Raw genomic sequence first — 13414 nt, forward strand, 5'->3', positions numbered from 1 at the left:
CCAGCCCCAACTCTTAGAAGAGACCACCTCCAAAGGAAGCTATCTGTGCAAAAGCATGACATTCCTCCCTAAGAAAGACACCACAAACTTGGATGCAACAGTTTGTGCTCCAGTTTAAGAATGGGGCCCTACAGGTGAGAAACCTTGGACATGGGTAATGGCCATGTCAGTCTCTCTGAACAGTGCCCATCTTTCGGTTCTCCACTGGAGGCTAAGGCTTAGAGCATAAAAGAGCAGGTGGTCTAATTAGGGCAAACCTTCAAGAAGAGTCTCATGAATCTGGTAACCTGTGATTTTTAAATATAACATTTTATTGCTTAGATGGTTCAATACAGAACAGCTTAACTTTCATTCTGAATTTGGAAGTACTGTACAACTAAATAAAAAGAGGAATAAAAAGTACCAAAACAAAACTTGTGATTCTGTTCATGTGGCATAGACCAGTTTTGTACACAACTTGTAGCAGCAGTTTTAAGTTCCCTTTAGAAAAATATGAATTCTACACATTTATTATTGTTTCCTGTTTAATGCATGGGCTGAAATCACTAAGATTAACTTCCTTCTTGAAGAAAGAGAGGGAAAGAGAATACAGACAAACAAGGGTCAGAGAATATGATGAATCTTTCTGAAACTGGCATTCGACTGTCAGGTAGCTCCCCAAAGCTATTAGAAAAAATAGCCCCACAGAGTTTTCTCTGCTTTGCTTCACAGTCAAGTGTTTAATGTAGTGATTGAATTATCTCAGCATTAAGTCCATTAATCAAAAAACAAAACAAAACAAAAAAAACTTGCACCTCAGACACAAAAAAATTTCAGAAGATCCATTTTTTTTTTGTAAAAGCCCTGAGAGGAAAAAAAAGAATCAAACAAAATGTATAGAGACAAATTAGCTGAACATGCAAACTAAGTCTAAGATTCACCCATAGTTTAAACACATTATAAACTTCACAGTTTAATATTGGGAATAGGAAGGGGAAAAGGGAGGGAGACCAACAAACAGCAACAAATCTTCAAATTCAACTAATAAAAATGTCAAAAAAAAATGTGGCAAGACTTTATCATCTACTAGAATATAAAGACTAAGTAAAGCTTTAGATCAATAGTGATTATTGCTAGCTGTCGTCCCGGCGGCACTGCTGGGAGCTGGTGATCTGCTACATGTCACTGCAGCACAGAGATTAGTGATGGCTTTCCCCCCACAATATTGCGCAGTTTAGTGTGGAGAGTTGCAAAGGAAGCAAACCGACAAAAAAAGAAAAAAAAAACAACCAAAAACCAAAACCCCAAGAAACCCCAAATAACATCAACAAGTAAAGTGAAAGGAAGGGAAGATGTATGAATTGGATTTCGATTCTATAGTTTAAGTTGGAAAGGGAATCATTGGTTCTGATTTCTCTCTGGAGTAAAACCTTTTTAAACTGGTTCAGACATCCCCAATAGATTTTTTTTTTTAAATCACCTATCTCAACCTTTTTTCTTTCATATCACTTTTCATTATCTCAGGAACATTTATCTTCCTTTGTGAAGTCTGGGCAGTTGAGTTTCCACCTCCAGGAATTGGTGAAGAATTAGAGGACAATTTTTTTTTTTTAAAGTATACTTATGTGTCTATATATATACAAACATAGGGAAAGAGTGAGGGTAGTTTAAGGCCCCAAAGAGGAAGAAATCTTAGAAAGGAAACAAAGGAAGAAGAGGTGGGAAGGGCTGCAGCTGCAGTTGCAGTGGGAGAGGGGGAAGAGGGGTTCAAGTGGAGGAACGGCACAGGGCATCCCTGGCAATACTATTGGCTCTATGTCCTAGAGGTCACGACTGAAGGACAAAAAAAAGACGCTGAGCATGAGCTCGGCTACAGTAGGATACATTTTTTTCTACCCCTCTATGTTGGTGACTGCAGTGAATTCCACTGCCTACATGGGTGATACCTCTAAGAAAATTCTTCCTCTCTGCATCTAGGGGTTCAGATTCTTGAGAGGGAATCAGAAATGACATGTTCATCTTCAAGCACCAGCCCAAACTGCACTTGGAGTTTTATTACCAGTAGTAGTATTTCCTTGCTTTGCAAACAGGACAGTAGCAAAAGTGGGTTAAGGCTTGCATTTCATTGAGCTGGAAGACTGAATTTGTGAGTAACAGATTTCATCACTGCCTTTCTTTCCACCAAAATTCTTTGCAGTGCTTTCCTGATGCACTTGGAGGTCCCTCTCATCCCATTACCTCTACCACCTCCCCATGAGAGTGCCTTTGTTTGCATGCATACACATACTCCAATGAGCATGCTGTCTCTCTCTCTCTCTCTTTCTCTCATTCACTCACTGCTGAGATGTTCCCCTGTACACTGGTGGTGATTACTGGTTGGCCTCCACTTTATTTCTCCAGTCACTAAGGAAGGAAGGGTTCATTTAGGTTCAGTAGAAGAACTGCAATGTGAGGGCTAGTGAACTAGTGAAAGCTGTAATCAAACATTTACACAGGGATCCAAAGCTGCATCATAGATCTCCGCGGACAAATATTGCCCATTGGTTTCTGCTGACTGCAGAGACTAGCAACTGATGAATTTAAAAATAATAATAATAATAATAATAATAATAACAATAATAATAATAATACATATATTGAAGCAAAAAAAAAAGAAAAATCAAACATGACCACTGTGCATAATTTCCATAGGTTAAAGTTGCTAAGGTAACTCTTCTCTGTATGCTCAGTCCAGAAAAAAAAAGTCTTAGAACATTGAACAATAACACCATTTCTAATGCCGAAAAGAGTGGAAACAAGTATGAGGTTGAAGCTAGCATCTTTCCTGGTTTTGGCTTGAACCAATTTTGAATACCTTCATCAACCACTTGTCTTAATACCTGGAACCAGATTAGAGCGCCACCATGTAGTAAGTACAAAAATGTCTCTGAGAAATTAACATCTCATCCAAATTTTCCTCTGATACATGAAATTCACATCATTTTCTTCCAGTTATTAGCTGTGGTATCCAAGGGCATTGGTTTCTTTTCCCCATTTCCGGCTCACAGAACAAAACACGGCAACTATAAAGTTCCACGCGAACAGGCTCACGCACACCAATACAAAAAGGTAACAATTAATGCTTAAATGAAAAAGGTCCTCTCCAAATAATTCATTAAAATATTTTTTTTTAAAAATCATTTTGAAAAAAAAAAAAAAAGGTCAATGATACCAAAAGATTTAATAAAGTAGTAAGGCACTCAGAATCAGTATATCCTGTAGTCTCTTGCATCGTTATACTGAAAGGGCTATGGCACTGGAGTCAGTCTGCCATACTTCTTTTCTTCCTTTCCCTCTCTCCCTCTCTCACTCCCCGACAACTGGAGTCACTGAGGAAATCCAGTGTGCTACAGATTGGGGGTACTTTTGCTCTGCTGGCTTTAGTCTATGTGCTGGGGACAGACGGGTGACTGGGTCACTTCCCCTGAGTCATTCCATTCCCACAAGTTGGGGTGCATTATCTGAAGAGGCAAGAATGTGGTTTGCAGGAGGCCTCTTGCTGTGCATGTCCAACAGATCCTGAATGAAGCCCGATGGGCTCTCACAATCTGCGCTACCCTGAGACTCCTGCTCCTTTGTGCTGGCCCCCGTGGCCGGCTTCTGGGCACTTTTGCTGGACTCGGCTAGACAAACACCAGTCACCCTTCCACCTGATTTCTCCTCCTGACGACCTGAATCCTTGGTTGCACTGGCCAAGCTCTCCCTCCGGCTTCGAGTAATGGTGGAATGGCTGTTCAGATTTGGAGTGGAGTCTCCCTCATTTTCTGAGAGCGGATTATTGCCACTGTGGATGGACTCATTCTCACTGTCATCCTCACCCCTATCTTCCTTGTCACTTTCCTTCCCATGGTGCCTTGTGTTTTTTACTTTCTGATGGATACGCTGATGACGAACCAGGCTGTGCTTCAAGGTGAAGGTCCGCTCACAGGTCTGACATTTATAAGGTCTTTCCCCTAGAGTAACAGGAGAAAAGAAATTAATTTTCACATACATTAGTCCTGCTCTAAGAATAACAGCCTCAAAGCATCTGTCAATGTAAAAGGCTGGACATCTAAACTGATAAAGAAAAGAGATATTATGAGTAAAAATAACTCATTTAAACTTGGAAGAGAATCTCCTTCTTTGCTTTAGGAAGGGAGATGTAGGAAACAGGAAGGAACGGGGAGATGTTTTATCACTTTGAGCTTCCCGATCCCACTTCTTACGGATGCAGGCCTACAATCTTAACTTAGGCTTCTTGATTAATCTTAATAAGAAGAAATACTGAATAGCTCCATGGAGCTATCTGAGAAGCCTATGGGAATATATGCCTCTTCTTTGCCCCAGGGTGGGCACTAATGTTACAGGCTCAAGGAGAATGCACAGAAATTGCAAGTAACATTTAATGAATAAGGTACTTCTGGGAAATACTCTGCGGCCTCGTAATGGAACAGCTGCATTTCTTGGCCCCTACTGAGCAGCTGAGGACACCACCTGCTCAGGAAACTAAGAATATCTCCTCCGAAGAGGTTCACATTCCATAGTCCTTTAAAACTCCTCATGTACAAGCAGGAACACTAGGGTTTAGTTCACCATTCATGATCTTAATGCGAGTGAGTGTGGAAGAGAGAAAAAGCAACACATGCAGCAAAGATGAACTAGTCTAATTGTATGAAACCAAATTCTCTTATCTTTGGGGGTTATAAAAAGCATCAAAGACTCATTCTACTTGTCACAAGATCTACTATGAATTATCTGAGGTTTATGGTAAAACCTCCAGAGGTAATGAGGGCCAAGAGGAGTGAGGTCACAAACTTATACAAACACCCCCATAACAAACTGATATGTTCTGCTGCAGACTTCCTGAAAACCTGCTGGGGTGCAAACGTAACAGTATATCACAGCAGGCCAGATCAGCCACTCCCACACTGAGGAAAGCAAAGAGCCCAGATTGAAGTGGACAGTGGCAAAAACTTCCCAGTGAATTTTTCCAGCTCCTTACAAGGGCTTGCCGGTACCCCTACATCAGCATACTTGTTTGGGAATATGCAGAAGGGAAAAGGTGCTCACCCTCCACACACACTAAACCAAAGTCTGCACTGGACCACAACACAGGCCTTGGGGATGGGATAGTACATTAGAGCAGAAAGCAAACAAAGTTTGCTAATAATGCTCCTGGAAAAGAATAATGATAAAGTGGCATTTAAAAACTGTGCTTCATCACTGACAAATCACTTCCACATACACAATTTCATCTGATCCTTTAAACAATCCTTATTACACAAAGGTATTATCCCCTTACACCAGGGTCAGGGAGAAATCTCATTGCTGTAGAATGTGAACTCTTATCAGCAAACCCATATAATTAAACTCATTTCACTCTCAAGGAGCTGAAGAAGCAATGTAAATTGAAAATGATGTGTGAAATGCCAATACACAGCACACAAAAGATTTGGGAAATGATGGCACATTGTGCCACAGACAGCTTCCCTCTTTGAGCCTGGCAGCACCACTGCTTATGGTTCTGACTGAAATGATTCCAAATGAAGGGACAAGAATGGTCTTGTTTCTGTGGCAAACATAATCAACAGCCTGAACTGGAGTGGTCAGAGCTGGACTTCTACATGCTGGGTAGGCCAGCCCTTCCCAAAGAATCAGCTGCTTGTCCAAGGAGGGTCCCAAGGAACCTGATCTCAAGTGCCCTGGATGAGGGTAAGCCCAGTCCTCCTTCTCAGGGAGGGCCCCTTTCTGGTTATATTCTACATCTTTAGGGGCCAGGATTTGTCTCTTGCTATATCCTCCAGATTTAGCATCTTTACCTGTATGGGACCGCATGTGTCTTGTCAGGTCTTGCAGGGACCAGAATCTCTTGTTACACACCGTGCAGACTTTCTTCCTCTTGTCGGCCTTGGTGATGATACTCTTTGTCCCGTTCGTCTTTGGCTTCTTGTCATCGTCGCTCTTCTCAGAGGACTTCCTCTCCGAGGCCCCCTCCCCTTCAGAGACGCTCTCACTTTCCTCATTCTCCCTCCCACCAGGGACTTCGCCTCCAGAGGGGGATTCCATCACCTTCAAGTCTACTGGGCTCTCATCCTGGTCAAGGGCTGGCTCTGCAGCAGAGGGGCTGGCAGACTCGTCAGCGCCAGCACCGGTGCCAGCGCTCCTGCCCTCTTCCTCACTGGCTTTCTCCTCCTTCTGCTCTTCATGAGTGTGGGCTTTCTTGTGGCGCGTTAAGGTTCCAGGAAACTTGAAGCTCTTCCCACAGATGTCGCAGGCATGCTTCTTATCCTGCTCAGAAGGGCTTCCCCCACCAGGCACTCCAGGGTCACTCTCTGCCAGTTTGAAGTCCATCAGCTTGCTGGCAAAGTTGAGGTCCAAACTTTTGTTGCTGACAGAATCTTCCTCTGGGCCTTCTGTATCCTCCTGCTTTTCTTCCATGCCTTCTTTCTCTTCTTCTTCCTCCTCTTCTTCCTGCTGATCCTCTCCTCCCTGCTCAGGTGAGGACATTTTCTCCTTCACCTCTTCTGTGGGACAGCCTTTTGCTTCCTGGCTATGTTCTTCTTCTGATTGCTGCTGCTCTTTCTCCCTGGAGGTGAGATCAAGCACTTCATTGCCTGTAACTGGGACCTCTGGGTCCGACTGGCTATCTGTATGGAAAAACACAGAAGGAAGAGTTTCAGTGAAAACATGTGCCAAGCCAAGATCCCTCTGCCAGGGCCCGGGGGCCACAGCTGGCATTCACTGACCAACCCAAAGCCCCAGTAAGGCTATGTTCTTTCCTCGGCCCTAGTCCACCTCTGCTGATCCACTGAGGGCCAAAGCATGTCAGTTCTTCAAGGCCAGGTAAGCTTCATTTTCAGAGTTAGTCTGACAAGGAAGGCAGATTAGTCAGTACTTCTACACAAACTGTCCTGTCTCCTCAGGGTAACTGCTGCTTCTCCGCTCCTGGCACTCACAACTCCCAAGACTGCTTCACATAGGAAGCCTGGCTCCCAAAGGTGGAAAAACAAGGAAGGTGTGAGTAACTCAATGAAGACAGAGATAGTGGATCTGTAAGAAAGGAGAGCTTTGTGCATTCAGGACAGTCACAGCTTTGGGGTTACTTAGTAAGTGGAGTTTAAGGTGCTTAACTAAGCATTCTGATGACTCAAGCATGCAGGCACAAACATACACAAATCCTCTTCTCCCATCCTCCAAAATGCTCAAATACACATCTGCATAAGAATATTACAAAAATGAACGTCCAGCATGTGTTCTGAAAGTCTAGTAAAATAACGTATCTATAAGGCACCCTGAATGACCAAATCCCACTGCAAAATATTTCAGAGGGAAAAGGAGACAACAGTGCCTCTGAACAGCATTTCTCATTGGTTTTAGAAACGCGCTTAGGCAATGTGCATCATAAATCACCCAAGAATAAAAATAATGGCATTATTTTGGATTATTGTGATAATCATTTTGTCGTGTAAAAGGGTGGGGAGGGAAAGACTTGACTGGAATAAGGAAGTAGAAGATGCTGGAGAGTGGCTTTGTGAGGCACAAGGAGAAACAAAGATCCTGAAAACGTTATGAGGCTAGAGAACTTCTGGCTGCGGCTGCTCCACGATTTTGGAGGCCATGTTTCTGTATCTATTTCTAATCATATACACAATATGAACTAAACAGCGCTGGATGTCAACCATATTTATAAATGGCCTTGATGAAAGAAGTTTAATGCATTTTATTCTGCAGAGCTCGGTGGCACAGTAGAAAGAGCACTGGGCCTGGAGCCAGAAGTGGAGAGTTCAAAACTCACCTCAAAAACTTACTAGCTACATGACCCTGGGCAAGTCACTTAACCCGTTTACCTTAGCTTCTTCAGCTGCAAAATGGGGATGCCTACTACAGTAGTTATGAGGAACAACTGCTTAGCACAGGGCCGGGCACATAGTTGGTGCTATGGAAATGCTAACTGCTACCTTTACTATTAAGATTGTTACTGCTTCACTAAAGAGGTGATAGCAACAGCAAAGACACAGCACCACCTGCTACAGTTAACATGTGCTTTTCATTATTAAATTACTCATTCTAGCATCTATAACACAGAAGCAAAAACACTGAGAATTGCTTAATATAGATTATTTAGCTAAACTACTAATAGTTCAGTTAAAGCACTGTCAGATTTTACAAACTGCTGAGATAAAGGCTTAGATAAATTCTCGGCAGTCAAATAAACATTAGATTACGGTCTCTTAAAACTCTAAATATCTTATAGGTTTTCCTTCATCAATATGAGGGTTTAACAGTTTTAAAATGGTGTTATAACACAAAAACATCAAAATGCCAACAACTGTAATTATGTATTTTGATTCTAAATTGTACTTTCTTCCTCAAAGCTCCCTGCAGCTGAGTAACACAAATTCCAAGGCATTATCACAGGATTGGCCAATTACGCTTTATAATTGAGACTTTTTACAGGAGTAGATTATGAAAGGATGCTATAAAAATTACAATTAAACATATAGCTATCATTCTTTTAAATTTCATATCCTATATTGCATATGACCCAGTCTGTTGTGATGAGAATGAAAAATTTGTGAGCCATTCCTTCCTTGTACTTCAGGGATTTTTATATACCTAGGGACACACAATTATTAATTCTTTTTTTTTTTTAAGCAATTGGGGTTAAGTAACTTGCTCAAGGTTACATGGACAGTTATTTTGTGTGGGTGCCAAGTATCTGAGGCTGGAATCAATCCCGGGTCTCCCGACGCCGGGCCAGCGCTCTTACTCACTGTGCCACCGGGCCACCCCACACAATTATTAATTCTACAAATAGGTATCAAGGGCTTACTATGTTCAACACAGTTCCACTTAGCCTTAGAATCCAGGCAGTTTAAAGTCAGACGTCACATGCATGGACTTCCAATCTCCTACATGGACTACGGAAAATCTAAGTGTGACTTTCTGAAAATTCTATCAATTAAATATGACTGGCTTTCCATTTTACTCTATTCATTCCTTGCTAAGCTTTATGGAAATCTCCATTTTGGGGGAGAATTCTGAATGTCTTCTATCGGGAACGTATTGGCATATGTATAATATTTGGAGAATGATTCTAATTCTAATGTATGAATACCCTGGCCCAGGTCAGTGTTTTCATCTGTGCACGTAAACCAATGTAAGTCATACTGATTGATCAAAGAAGCTCCCCTATATTTAAAACATATGAGGAAACATTTAAAATTTTGTAATTCAGTATCCCGCCCCGCCACCCCAAATTCCTCTATGCTCAATTCTAAAATATTTACCTTTCTACAGGTTATAAGATTGTGACTTTTTACATGCTATTTCTAAGCTCAGGTTACTTTTCTTCTATCAATTATAATATGTCTAGGCTCTCATTTCCTATTGTCACCGATGTTTTCTTCAGATTAATTCTTCTATCGTATTTATGATGCTTATTATCTTATCATCATTACCATTTCCTCTCCTGCTCCACTCCCCCCCGCCCAATTTTTTTTAAGGGAATCTTCTGTAAACAATAAAAGATTCTAGAATCAAAGATTAATAACTCCTGGGTAATCCTCATTTGTGTCATTCTATCATCATGGATAATTATTTTAGTGTCCTCTAAATATTCTAAAACTCCAGATAATACCCACTAAAATAAAACTTAGACTAAGTAGGAATGTTTTATAGCAAAGTAGCTAAAAATAATACTCTTAAGGTCATTCTGTGAGTCTAAGCAACCAAAATTATTTTAATAAGTTATTCAACTGATCACATTTAATCTTCCCTACTTCCCAAATATCTAGTCTTCTCCAAATAGTTTAGCAATCAAATTCTACTGCAAAGCCTCACTTAAAATCACCAGTTAAGTGTCAATATATTTTATAACTTCACCTAGCTGTCATCTTCCCCATAAGACTCTAAGTTTCTTGAGTTTTTAGCCCCATTCCAAAGCATAGGACTGTGGTATATTATATTTTATTTAATTGAAAAGTTACTTTAAAATATTAGAAATCAATTTCAAGTCCTCCCTAACAATATTTTTAAAAAAGACATTTTTCTCTAAAGTCACTTTAGCTTGGTAACTCATATCCTGTATCCATAACTGCATATCCTGTATTGCTTATGACCCAGTCTGTTGTGATGAGAATGAAAAATTCGTGAGCCATCCCTTCCTTGTACTTCAGGGATTTTCATATTTCTAGGGACATATGATTATTAATTGTGTGAGGATAAATCTATAGTTACTCATAATGCGAAGCAAAGGAGACTTTTGGAGTCACTTCAATTTTTTTCTAAATTTCTGCTGTTTACTATAAATAAGTTCCTCATTTAACACCAGGACAACCTACTATTCTATGTAGCTTGACTTCTCAGTAATGAAACTTATAATAAGAAAGTTCTTCGTGTCTATACTTCACCCAATTCGCTCAAGTTCTTAAAAAAAAGAACAAAAACACATTTCCTGCTTGAGAATGCTAAACTTACCTCAGGGAAACAGTAGGGGAATCAGTCTATCAGTGAAGGAAAATAAGCTCCCTGTTCACAGATCTCAGAATTTTTAAACACTGACTAGCAGGGTGTGCACCTGAATGTCGTCACTCAAGTACTGACACCGACTGATACTGTCAGTATGTCAGATTTTTGAAAGGCCACTGACTATTGAGAGTAAACTCAAACCCAAGTTTCTGTTTAACTCTGACTTTGCCCAATCATTTAAAGCTATCTTTTCCAAAGTTTTATTATTGTTATTTCCACTTTCATTAAAGGGGAGATGGGAGGCAGAAGTGGAAGAAGACTTAAGATGTTAAACATCTGCTTATCAGTCTTCTTATATTACCGCAAGGCTTAAACTCAACTAATAAAATGCATATTTTGGAAATTCAGAAAAATGATCTATTTGATAATGCAGACAATAGGCAGTATAGAAATCCTTAAATTAAGCCTTTCCTACTGTAACATCTACCTCTCCTTTTTTGTATAGCTTTACCAAAGTTCCACTTGATGGGAATCCAGAGAAAGCATCTCTTTCATTGCCATCACCTTGCTTTTTAATATCCTTTGCGGAACCTCTGAATTCTACTTCCCAGACCTCCTTTCCTTCTCCTAACCTTAAATCTCAATTATCTTTCATGATATAGATGATTATCACTATGACAGAAGATACATACTTTCTCTTTATTGGCTTCCCATGTCCATCTCAAATTCATAGTTTTAAATGGGTGCTGTCAGATAAAAGGATAAAACATGCTTTGGGTGGAAAATTTTAGAAACATAAAACTTGTATCCTCACTGCATATTAAAGTGTTTAATAAGAAATATATCTTAAAAACCAAGGGCCGTTTTTACCATGCCATATATAACAGCTAAATTATCTACTTGGAACTTCTGTTTGTGAGTGACTTCAGAAGATTCATAAGCCATGAAATATGGAATTAGCATTATGGCCAAAAGTTAAACTTTAAAACACTTGCAGCATCCCCATGCATTTCCTGGAGGCTGAGGAGTAGATCAGGCCATGAGATTACTTTTATTTTGGCTGATAAGGAATTTAAGAATAAGCAAAATCCCTGAATTTGTTTTTACCATGCAATAAGGAAAGCTAGCTAGCTTTCCAATATAAAATGCAATTAAATTGCAGAAGAGGGGGATAAAAACAAAATGTAAATAAAAATATTTATATAACATATGAAATATAAAATGTAAATGGAAGATAGGCTAAAAGGCATAGCGTTCTGTCTTTATAACATTTAAATAATTAGAAATTCTAAACCTAAAATACTTTACTTACACAAGTAAAATTCAGTCAGGCTAGGGCAGTGGGAACTATGTATATAGAGCCCAAGATTCTACTTGCCTTTCCCTTAATTATTCATATTTGCAAAGAATAAGGAAGAAAGAGTTATTTCTGACTCAATCATCTCCACAGCATCTCCCAAGAAAACGGAAAATGCTGACTGAGAAATGGGGCCCTTCCTCTCCACCTTTTACCAACTGATTAAGACTGTTAGCAGTTTCTAGGAAGGACCAGGCTGGTCTGGCCTGCTGCACATCCTGTGGGCACTTAATTAGTATGAATACTACGCTTCCAACCCCAACCAACATTCAAACTTTCCTGCCCAGTCAGAGCAAGAAAACTCAAGGACTGTCAGAGCCCCAAGGCTACAATTACTACTGAAAATCAATAAATTTTACGGGAAGGTGAACTCCCAGATTTCCTCCCATATTCCCAAAAGGTCAAATGTCAAGGATTGCATTGCTAAAATAGTCAGAAGACTTACATCCAGTTCTTACAATACAAAATAAAACCAATATTGTTACTAAACAACAACCAGTCATATTCACTAAGCAAATTTGTACCAACTCTTGGTGGGAGGTGAGGAGCAGAGAGGAGGAAAGTATATGTATGGTGAACCAAGGACATAAGTAAACAGGGAAGACTATGGGCAAGCAAGCTAAAGGGCTAGAAACTGTAGCAGCCAGTAATTGCTCAGGGAAGGGCTGGAAGAATGAAGCACAGGTCAGCGTCAGACACCTTGTTCAGGTAGAGCAGAAATGTGATTAAGGAAGAAAGGACATGCAGAGTGCTCTAAAATAACTACATAGTTTTGCATTGGTAAGAGAGTTCTGGGGGAAAAAAAACCCAAACTTTTTTCCCCACTTGGCCAAGAAGCTTAAGCATCCCTCAGTTTGCAGGTTCTGAGCATAGTAATGACCCTTTCAGTGCAGGATCACCTTATTTATCCTAAAAGATGTGGAACACTGATGAGCTAGAAAGCAAGGCCCTGAAGTTAAAGAACACAAGCCATCTAGGCCACAGTTAAACATCTCTACTTTTCATCTACATGGGCAAAAAAAAACAGAAACAAATATTTTACACCTTCTTTCATGAGCTATATAAAATCTCTCAAGTGCCTGTAGCACTAGCAAGGGCATTGAAAAAAATCATAGAAGGAAGTTGAGAAAGCATTTCCAAATGTGCCCTGGCTGCCAGGCCACTCCTCATACTTGTTCAGGACAAGGTCTGGCTCTGGCTGTCTCAGCAGCTTAAACTCTCCTGACCTGGTATCTCTTAGGCCCCTGACAACCAGCCCCGGTATAACCTGGACTGGTCGGTGGCTTTCTCTAAACACCTTAACCATAAGCACATGAATGTTTTTTTTCTTTCTTTCTTTACTCTGAATAACCTGAAAGAACTACCTGTGCTATCATGAGATCCAACATCACTTTCTTTTGACTGGGGGATAAGCCCGTTTCTTCTCAGGGAGCAGTTGGCAACTCCGTGCTTGCGCAATTGGTGCCGTTCACAGTTAGATTTGGTAGAAAAGAAGGCGTCGCATTTTTGACAAGGGTAGGGCTTCTGACCTGAAGCAGGAAAAAAGATAGATTTATCTGACTTTCTAATGAAAGGTAAGAGCTACTTTAT

At 40.4% G+C, this 13414-nt stretch overlaps 1 protein-coding gene across 6 annotated transcripts in view; it reads right to left on the reverse strand.

The window, feature by feature from the left end:
- Window positions 1–290: 290 nt before the first annotated feature.
- Window positions 291–13414, reverse strand: part of RREB1 (ras responsive element binding protein 1) — a 149271-nt gene continuing 136147 nt past the window's right edge. For 5 of the 6 annotated variants that reach the window (XM_069103534.1, XM_069103531.1, XM_069103530.1 and 2 more), the window contains exons 11-13: window positions 13189–13353; window positions 5817–6644; window positions 291–3971 (exon numbers count right to left, since the gene is read on the reverse strand). In XM_069103534.1, coding sequence (XP_068959635.1) covers window positions 3448–3971; window positions 5817–6644; window positions 13189–13353 — 1517 coding nt within the window. In that variant the 3' untranslated portion in view covers window positions 291–3447. The remainder of the gene's footprint in view (window positions 3972–5816; window positions 6645–13188; window positions 13354–13414) is intronic. The other variant, XM_069103535.1, reaches the window with a different exon arrangement.

Source organism: Petaurus breviceps, unplaced genomic scaffold (genome assembly GCF_028583685.1).
Source record: "Petaurus breviceps papuanus isolate PSGF00001 unplaced genomic scaffold, PetGlider_PUasm1.0 582, whole genome shotgun sequence".
In the NCBI taxonomy this organism is placed as follows: Eukaryota; Metazoa; Chordata; class Mammalia; order Diprotodontia; family Petauridae; genus Petaurus; species Petaurus breviceps.